This window comes from Xenopus tropicalis, chromosome 5 (assembly GCF_000004195.4).
Source record: "Xenopus tropicalis strain Nigerian chromosome 5, UCB_Xtro_10.0, whole genome shotgun sequence".
Taxonomy (NCBI): domain Eukaryota; kingdom Metazoa; phylum Chordata; class Amphibia; order Anura; family Pipidae; genus Xenopus; species Xenopus tropicalis.
In genome coordinates, this window is record NC_030681.2 from 136,109,998 (window position 1) to 136,120,710 (window position 10,713).

General features: G+C 45.2%; 1 protein-coding gene across 1 annotated transcript; it reads left to right on the forward strand.

Annotated features, from left to right (window-relative positions):
• The first annotated feature begins 8,419 nt into the window (after window positions 1-8,419).
• On the forward strand, window positions 8,420-10,428 carry sox11 (SRY-box 11). The gene is given in 1 exon segment (NM_001008052.1): window positions 8,420-10,428. A coding segment is annotated over 1 exon segment (1,152 nt). The 5' UTR covers window positions 8,420-8,509; the 3' UTR covers window positions 9,662-10,428.
• The last annotated feature ends 285 nt before the right edge of the window (window positions 10,429-10,713 follow it).

The following is a 10,713-nucleotide window of genomic DNA, read 5'->3' on the forward strand; positions in this document are numbered from 1 at the left end:
TTATGACGTTATGCAGTGCTGTTCCTATGAGAGCTGTGCAGACGGGCTGTACACAGACACATTTAATTCATCCCTGCCACCAAGAGATTACACTCCCACAGGGATGCAGGGAGACACAGATGGAGAAGGAAGCAGCAGAGATGAGTTGGTAAGATGAGACACATTGCACAATATAGTGATTTGGGACTTTCACCCATGCAGCAGAGAAAGGAGAAAAGCAAAACTGGAAAACTGCACAGCGCAGCTGCTCATAGCAACCAGGTCTTTGCTTTTTAACTGTAAGCTCTTGTGAGTAAGGCTAAACTGTGCATCAATTGGTTACACGTGTGCTTTTCTGAACCTGCTTTGAGCACCTTTAATAAATAGAAGATCAGATCCCAAAAGAACTGATCCACTTGTCAGCTGTGCTTTGCTTTAAATTTCTATGGACTAACCAAGGCCACTTGCACATCATTCACACACAAGCTTAAGAGTGGGGGGTTCAGGCCTGTCCTGTAGAAGATAGTAACTGCACTTCTGTTTGCACCCACCAACACTGCACTGCACTCTGCCTTCGAGATGCAGAGTGCAGTCAGACCCAGACAGGCTCCATGATGGGCACTAAGGGATAAGCTTTTGTGTAACTTAGTGCTTCTGCACTTCTGATCAGGGTCTTTGTGAATGGCCCTATATGTGGATGGCCACATTGCACTGATCCCTTACAAATACTGTGGGACAAATAGAGTGGCCAAACTGCCCAGACCTGCCCCCCCCCCAAAAAAAAAGAATCATGGTGCCCAACATGCATGTTAAAGCAGTAGAAGGGGCTGCAGAGAGAAGAATACAGCTGCTGTAAGGAGGTTGTGTTACTGGACAAATTCCTCTTGCAAGTGTCACATAAGGTCAGCGCCCACCTGGACTCTCAGTTCTCAGGACCCAACTGATCCTCTTCTATTACATAGCACATACAGGGGCCCAAAGCATGGAAGAAAAAGAGAGACCTGCCTGACCAGCTAAATCTCTCAGTGTCTATATAGCAACCATTGAGCATGAGAAAAATTCCTAAAAAAGTGTCTAAGGGGAAATTTACTCATATTTTGGCTCCGCAGGTGAACGATGATGTCAAGTTATGTGACATTGCCAAGGTAATTCAATACTATGAGAAACGAATTCAACTACAGAGCAGTGTGTAATCTAGGGGTAGATGTTGTTGGAGAGGCCTTATATTAAAAAAATATATATATGTATTCAACTGCCCCGGGTGCTGGCAAAAATAGCAGAACAGAGTGCCGCACACACAAGGATATTAAAGAAAAATAAAGCGTGTTTATTGAAAGTGATCCAACGTTGCGAGCAATAACAGTGCTCTTCCTCAGGGACAAACCAAAAGACAGTGTGCAAACAAACCCCTTAAATACCCCACTGCACAAAAGGGCGCCAAAACAGAGTGATCGTAACCATAGCAAAAGTTGTATACAAATAATGTGGGGAAATAAACAAAGTAATGGGTAAATATATCAAATAAGTATAAGTGAAATAAAAATAAGCATAGAAATAAGTGAGAAATAACAAATCCTCTTGCTGTTAATCACTAGTATGGAGTTGTAAAGATAAGCAGAGTATCGCGCACGTAACAAGTGAAAATAGCAATAAAAAGAAACAAATGTACCCGATCAGTGGGAGATCAGAGTATAGTGAGTCCAGGGAATAGGCTATTGTGGAACAAGGTAGCAACCAAAAAGCAGGGGAAAGAAATATATATACATTTTTTTTTAAATTTGTTTATAGTATAAGCCACTCCCCCAAAAAATCATAGTTGTACCTGTGTACATTTTTGGTACAATTGCACAGTTCATAGTACACTACTAATAATCAGTGTATGAAAGAAAAATATATTTAATAGATTTAGAAGAAAAAATCGATTTGTCATGCAAATACTGCAAGTATAAGTAAGACTTTCACAAATTAGCAGAGCCATTAGTTGCAGCTGTTCACAGGAACAGTACAAGGAAAGCTGAATACTGCACCACAAATTCACCTCCTTTCTGTAGTGGCAGTAGAGCAGTGTTGGTAGTGGTGAAGTTAATAGGGAATAGCAATTTTGAATAGCATGTATAGCAGGGAGAGATGGTGCCTATAGTAGCAGTGGGGGATAATAGCCTCTGGGAAGGGACTGTGGCTGTGGGATAGCAGGTATAGTAGGAAGAGATGGTGCCTATAGTAGCAGTGGGGGGATAATAGCCTCTGGGAAGGGACTGTGGCTGTGGAATAGCAGGTATAGTAGGGAGAGATGGTGCCTATAGTAGCAGTGGGGGGATAATAGCCTCTGGGAAGGGACTGGGGCTGTGGGATAGCAGGTATAGTAGGGAGAGATGGTGCCTATAGTAGCAGTGGGGGGATAATAGCCTCTGGGAAGGGACTGGGGCTGTGGGATAGCAGGTATAGTAAGGAGAGATGGTGCCTATAGTAGCAGTGAGATAATAGCCTCTGGGAAGGGACTGTGGCTGTGGGATAGCAGGTATAGTAGGGAGAGATGGTGCCTATAGTAGCAGTGGGGGGATAATAGCCTCTGGGAAGGGACTGTGGCTGTGGAATAGCAGGTATAGTAGGGAGAGATGGTGCCTATAGTAGCAGTGGGATAATAGCCTCTGGGAAGGGACTGGGGCTGTGGGATAGCAGGTATAGTAGGGAGAGATGGTGCCTATAGTAGCAGTGGGGTGATAATAGCCTCTGGGAAGGGACTGTGGCTGTGGGATAGCAGGTATAGTAGGGAGAGATGGTGCCTATAGTAGCAGTGGGGGGATAATAGCCTCTGGGAAGGGACTGTGGCTGTGGGATAGCAGGTATAGTAGGGAGAGATGGTGCCTATAGTAGCAGTGGGGGGATAATAGCCTCTGGGAAGGTACTGTGGCTGTGGAATAGCAGGTATAGTAGGGAGAGATGGTGCCTATAGTAGCAGTGGGGGGATAATAGCCTCTGGGAAGGGACTGTGGCTTTGGGATAGCAGGTATAGTAGAGAGAGATGGTGCCTATAGTAGCAGTGAGGGGATAATAGCCTCTGGGAAGGGACTGGGGCTGTGGGATAGCAGGTATAGTAGGGAGAGATGGTGCCTATAGTAGCAGCGGGGGGATAATAGCCTCTGGGAAGGGACTGTGGCTGTGGGATAGCAGGTATAGTAGGGAGAGATGGTGCCTATAGTAGCAGTGGGGGGATAATAGCCTCTGGGAAGGGACTGTGGCTGTGGGATAGCAGGTATAGTAGGGAGAGATGATGCCTATAGTAGTAGTGGGATAATAGCCTCTGGGAAGGGACTGTGGCTGTGGGATAGCAGGTATAGTAGGGAGAGATAGTGCCTATAGTAGCAGTGGGGATAATAGCCTCTGGGAAGGGACTGGGGCTGTGGGATAGCAGGTATAGTAGGGAGAGATGGTGCCTATAGTAGCAGTGGGGGGATAATAGCCTCTGGGAAGGGACTGGGGCTGTGGGATAGCAGGTATAGTAGGGAGAGATGGTGCCTATAGTAGCAGTGGGGGGATAATAGCCTCTGGGAAGGGACTGGGGCTGTGGGATAGCAGGTATAGTAGGGAGAGATGGTGCCTATATTAGCAATGGGGGGATAATAGCCTCTGGGAAGGGACCGTGGCTGTGGATTAGCAGGTATAGTAGGGAGAGATGGTGCCTATAGTAGCAGTGGGGGGATAATAGCCTCTGGGAAGGGACTGGGGCTGTGGGATAGCAGGTATAGTAGGGAGAGATGGTGCCTATAGTAACAGTGGGGGGGATAATAGCCTCTGGGAAGGGACTGTGGCTGTGGGATAGCAGGTATAGTAGGGAGAGATGGTGCCTATAGTAGCAGTGGGGGGATAATAGCCTCTGGGAAGGGAATGGGGCTGTGGGGTAAATACTATCCAATGTTTGAGCATATGTGAGTGTATATGTGTAATTACTGTTAGCTGTAATTGTACGAATAATTTACCTTTAGACAATTGCACACAATGCACAACCTGACTTTAAGCTGACAGCACGGCATGGGTCCCATACCTATAAGCACATTTAAAACCCTATTGTGCAGCTCATAAACGAGAAAAATATGCTGTGCAGATGGTAGCCAGAAGGATGAAATATTATATGGTCCCCTTGCATTTTTAGCTATAATTATTTTATGCATTCAGCATTTGGTTTTTAAGAGAGCCGAGATGATTTGGAAATATCATTCAAACCCTGCACTAGTCTTAGGCTTGCAAAGAAAATAAATGGCTTGGAATACAGACGCCAGGGAGTGTAGGAGGTAAATAGAGATGTAATGAAATAAGTAGTGACACGGAAAGGAAACTTGCTCCAATGAGCACTCAGGAATGTCATTAATGGGACGGCAACCCATGGGCAGTGAGTCTGATCCATCAGAACGTATGTAAGTTCCAAGGCTACAATAAACTATGAAAGCATCTGCAAATGCAAAATTCTAACTGTAATATTGAACCTTACCTGTTTTTAAACCAATGTGTTTGGGCATCTGAGAGGGTAAGCACCATTGGTATCAAATATCTATGCACTGGACACTAGTTTTACTTTAAATGGAAAATAGCATGCCTGTCCAATGGACTATCTGTATAACTATTGAATAAAGCTAGTTCCCCACCAGTAGGAAAAAAAGCAAATAAAGTACTTCTGGAATTCTACTTACCCTCGGGATTCTCAGTGAGTTGCTTTGACCAAGACAATAGGGGACCACAGTGAACAATTAGGGCTCTGATTAGAAACCCATATATTTCTATGAACGGACAGCTTATAAGTGGCCAGGCCCTAGTGGACCACGGCTAGTTCCACCTCTACCTTTGGCCTGCTGGCTTTCCCTATTATGCACATCTGCAAGCTAGGGCAAGACACTTTAGGGTTATGTAATAAAAGGCACTATGTTTGCCCCTGAGCAGTAACCCATAGCAACCAATCAGCAGGTAGCATTTACTGTGCACCTCTTCAAAAGCAAACATCTTATTGGTTGCTATAGCTTACTGCTCCTGGGCAAATGTAGCGACTTTTATGAAATATGGGGGAAACCAGTTTATTATGGGCAGCAGTAGCTTCCTATTGTATATTTTTACAATCTAGTATTAAACTTTTGATTTCTGGGGGTTTTCTTGTTTTTGGCATGAAGGTGCTGGAAGTTGTACTTCAACAACAACCACATTGGCGGGTTTGACAGCAGTGATATAAAGCATGTCATCGTCTACAGCTGGTACTCTGCAGGGCCCCAATATGCTCAGGATGCAGTTAGTCGTCTCTGGACCCTGAAAGGCAACAAACAAGTCAGTAAATAATAAAATGTAAACATGAATAAGAAATTATATCATGCATTTCTCGATCCCAAGCTTTCTGACAGCCTCAGACTGCCTGTATCCGAGCAAAACCAGATGAGAGGATTGGAGCCATGAACAAAATCAAGCAGATTTAGCCGGCACTGAGCTTTGCCTGATAGGCCCCTAATGTATTCACACAAATGATTAGGACGCTCAGTGTCTTAAAGAAGCAACGCAAGGCAGGAGATTACATTGATGGATAGTGCTGCTGTTTGGGTTATCGCACCTTCCCTCGCCAGCTGCTCTCCTTTCAAACCGAGGATCCTGATTGGCAGATGCTTAACAGAAAAACTCCTTCTGGGGCTAAACCTTCAATGGCCCCTGAGATGCTCAGCTGCCGGATGAAAGCACCCCCCCCCCCCCCAGCCACTATTGAGGTGAATTACTCACACCATGTATTATTATCAGACAGGTCAGGGAGGGCATGTAGACAGAATTTTAAGAAGTTCTTGGTGTCAAACATTTTGGACTGCGGCCATCAGCTCTGCACTCACACAATTTCACTTCTTTAATTTACATTACACAAAAAAGAAAGGGGTGGCATTTATTATCTTATCTACACATCAAACTATCCCTATTTTTTTTTTTTAATTAAATTTTGGCTTTATTGGTGAGAAATTAGAGACATCTTTAGATTTTGGGTTTCTGCCTTGCTGTGTCCTTGAGCTACAAAAAATTATAAATATTTAACAAAGGGGAGAACTTGATTGATTGATGTGAGGCTGTACAGTACTTTTCACTCTAAGCTACTAGCTTAATATCTTATATCTTTTTTTCCAGCATTAGAAGCACCTCATCTGCTTTCATCTCTTAAGTGTGTGTTGTGTTAGGCACAGAAACAAGTGTGAACAAGCGGAAGCACCATATGTCGCTGCACCTAGGCTTTCTTGTGCTAAGAAGGTATATGAAATGATGTGGGTCATTTCTAGTATTGAGTAAACTTCCTAAACTGTCCAAGCAGGTAGGGCTGACTTTATATTTGCTGCACCTCTAGGCCAGCCTTCCTACTTGCTATTGCCTACCCTTGCACCTCAAAACACCCCGCTCCAGTGTCCCCCATCCCACTCTCTATGACCTTCCCCCTGGCTCATAACAATAGTATTATAAAGAAAGGAACTAAAGCAGCATCAGTCGCATAACTAAAGGCTTATGGGCCTCCAGGCAAAATTAGCATCGTCCCTACCTTTGCACTGTGCCCTCCTCCCCATCTTACCAATAGTGAGCCTTGCAGTACTGGTGGGCTTGCTAAGCTTTATGGATTCTTGCTGTAGCAATGCCAGTCTCCCAGCAGGCTCAGCAGGGGTAGTGGACCCTGTCATGTATGTATGTATGTATAACTTTATTTATAAAGCGCCACAAGGGTATGCAGTGCTGTACAATCTTACAATAATTGTCCTAGGTCATAGTCATCCATCATAGTCACAGGTCAATAGTCATCCTAGGTCGGAGGCCTTTGCAAACTTCCCACAAATCCTGGCCTGGGCCCAGCCCAAAGCCTTCATCTAGGGAAGTGGTTCAGACAAAATCTTTGAAATTAAATTAACTGGCAAGGAAGTTTATTGCCAGCATTACACTTTTTGCGCTGCACCTAGCACTTACTTATAGGCAAGAGTACAGCATGAAACACGTTAGGTCGAGTTGATGCTGAGTTGGCTCACAGCTACACTGGAATTGTGGGGAGAAAAAGAAAATCGTAGTAGATCGCTCCTATTTTCTGCACCTCATTAGTAAATGATCCTCTCGGTCAGACATTTGGCCTGCTAATACACCACTGACTGTATAGATTGTAGCTTGCCTGGGGCATAGTGAACTAGACTCAAGCTGCTATAGAAAAAGAGTCATTATTGACAGCATTTACTGCCAAGGTGCATCGCAGCAGCACAGAAATAGATATGCCGTGCCATCAATAGCATTGATTTGCATCTTTACTCATATCCCCCACTGCACATCTGTCTGCCTTTAAACACATGATCCAGCCAAAGACGCCGGGTCACCCCATTTGACTAATGTCAAAATACTTACCCCCCCCAGTAAAGACATAGTTATAGTGCCATCACGGCCATGCAGCAGTACAATACACATGGCTGGAAGTTGTAGTGCAAGCATTACTGTCAAATTGGTGTTGAACTTCAACTCACAGCCTTTGGCACTTTGAGACTGGATTTGTAGCACAGCCACAGCTGTAGTGCTGTACAGTTAGATCTATGTATTAAAGATGGCATATAACTTTTTAAGTTATTGCGCTAGAATTAAAGACTTAATAGAAGGCTTAAATGTCCAGACAGCAGTGCAATGTTCTGAATATAACTTTTACAATAACCACTCTTTCAGAACCATCATCCTCCAGGCTTGTGAGCTTCAACTTTGGCTCCCAGCACAAGTCAATAACTCACCCTGTGCCAGATAGTTTATTTTCCTTGCCAATCTACAGTGCAATAGAACTACAGTTCCCAGAATCCCTCTTAGATCAGTTTTAGGATTTACAATTCAAAAACAGTGTGTAAATAGGGGTCGGTAATAAAGCAGCAGAAGCTTGTGACCCATTGCCTTATTATATACATACATATATAGTTATATACATATATATATATATAGTTATATATATATATAATATTATTTAGATATTTTATAGGTATGCTGGGGGGTCTTATGGTCACCATGAGGCAGTCACAATTGTACCCGTCGTAAAAGCAACATTAAATAAGGCTCAGTATATACTAAGGGGCCCCTAATGTTGCACCTGTAGGGAACAAGGGGTTTGTGGTGGCGGAGATGCCCCATAGCCTCGGCAGTGGCAGCTCAGGGCTGAAGGGTTAATGCGAGCAGCGTCCAGCCGTTCTCCAGCGGTTTAGTATATTTTTGAGATCCCTCTCTCTCCTCCCACCGCAAGATTTTGGCTCCAATGGCAGCCGGTGGATGTGGCTGAGCAGCGAGCACGGCTCGGATGGGCAGAGGGGAGGAGGGCTGCGATTGGCCAGCCGGGAAGTGATGTCATCCCTCTGGTCCCTCTAAGAACTAGTAGAGTGGGCAGGCGGCGAAGTTTTTCGCAGAAGGGAGTGGGAGCGCTCAGAGAGCGGCAGCAGGGAAGCGGGGCTCTGTGTAAGGCGCTGGCACTACAGTAGCAGCACCTCAGCGCCTCAGCCAAAGCCAAGTAGTCCGCACAGTGACAGCAATGGTGCAGCAAGCCGACAGCCTGGACATGGACAGCAGCCAGCACACTGAGCCCGACACGGAGGAAGGGGAGTTTATGGCGTGCAGCCCGGTGGCTCTGGATGAGAGCGACCCAGACTGGTGTAAAACAGCCACCGGGCACATCAAGCGGCCCATGAACGCCTTCATGGTCTGGTCCAAGATAGAGCGGCGGAAGATCATGGAGCAGTCCCCGGACATGCACAACGCCGAGATCTCCAAGCGCCTGGGGAAGCGCTGGAAAATGCTCAACGACAGCGAGAAAATCCCCTTCATCAGGGAAGCCGAGCGGCTGCGGCTCAAACACATGGCCGATTATCCCGACTACAAGTACCGGCCCAGGAAAAAGCCCAAAGTGGATCCTTCAGCCTCCAAGCCGGCCTCTCTGGCTCAGTCCCCGGAGAAGAGCCCCAAGAGCCGGAGCGCAGGCAAGAAATGCCCCAAGCTAAAGCCCGGCAGCCACAGCGGCAGCAGCAGCTCCTCCGGCTCCGCCAAGTCGCTCACCATCAAGTCCGAGTACGGCGGCGACGACTATGTCTTCGGCAGCCCCAAGGCGGCGAGCAAGGCGGCCAAATGCGTCTTCATGGACGAGGACGATGAGGAGGAGGAGGAAGACGAAGAGGAGGACGAGCTGCAGATTCGGATCAAGCAGGAGGAGGAGGACGAGCCGCTGCGACAATACAATGTGGCCAAAGTACCGGCCAGCCCGACCTTGAGCTCTTCATCGGCCGAGTCGGCGGAAGGCGCCAGCATGTATGAGGATGTTCGGAACGGAACCAGACTCTATTACAACTTCAAGAACATAACGAAGCAAAGCACAATCCCCCAAGCCACCATCACCCTGGCCCCGGCCCCCCGATCTGCCGGCACTACCTCACCCAGCAGCCACAAGGACGAGCTCATGTTCGATCTCAGTTTGAACTTCACCCAGCAGAACCCTCCGGTACCGGAGCTTGGGAACCCCAACTCAGGAAACCTCTCCCTCTCCCTGGTGGACAAGGACTTGGACTCATGCAGTGAGGGCAGCCTGGGCTCCCACTTCGATTTCCCAGATTACTGCACTCCCGAACTCAGCGAGATGATCGCAGGGGACTGGTTGGAAGCCAACTTTTCAGACTTGGTATTCACTTACTGAAATGAGTGTTTTTTTTTTTTTTGTTAATAATTATTATTATTATTGATTCCTAAAAAATTCTGGTGGGGAGGGGAATCTCCAGAGAAATGGATGAGGGCCACACAAATTCTTTGAGCTCCATCAACGTCTCGGTACAGATTAAAGGGCTGTTCTTGCATCTTTTTTTTATATATATATATAAACGTCCAGCCTTTGAATTTTTGGGCGATCACTGTAGAAGGAAGAGGATGAGGAGGGCCAATGGACATAGGGGAATGAAGAAAAGGAGATTGTTTTAAAAAAAAAAAAACACAAGCGGTCTGGAAAATGGTCTGGCAGAACAAAAATGTCTTATTTCTTGGCAGCTCAAGGGGGGGGGGGGGGCACTTTTTATTATTTTTTAATGTTATTCTGCTGGAAAAAGGAACTGACAACAAGATTTTTTTTTATTTTTCATTTCTGGAAGGAGAAAAAAAAACTGATCTCTTCTATGCATCTGATTCTCAATCTGCAGGGAGTTGCAACATGCAGACAGGACTACACAACTGCTACACTACACAAACACACAACTACAGAACTGTGAACTGATTCTCAACTCAGAGAGTTTACTTCTTACAGGTCAAACACCAATGTACAGGTTTTTTTTTGTTCTTCTCTGGTCACAATGTGATTTTTACTTGCCAACAACTACTTTATAATTTTTTTTTTTATTATTATTTGTAACCGGTTCCCTTTATTACCTCCTTGAATCCAGACAACCCAGACCTCAGTACAAAAAAAAAAAAAAAGTGGAAAAAAAATAAGGTATTGAAACATTTTTGATACATAACAGACCTCAGTCTTTTTTAAAAATTTAAACTATTTTCAGGCGTATTTTTGTACAGTTTAAAAAAGGGAACATTCCTGCTGTCGTTTTTTTTATTTTGTTTTGTTTTTTTATTATTTTTTTTTGGTTCAGTGAGACTTTCAGGCACTTCCTATCTCCTCTCTGTCTTAGCATGCAAGTATGTTGGTAACGTTATGTCCTGGTTAAAGGATTAAAATAATTAAGAAAAAAAAAAAAATTTTAAAAA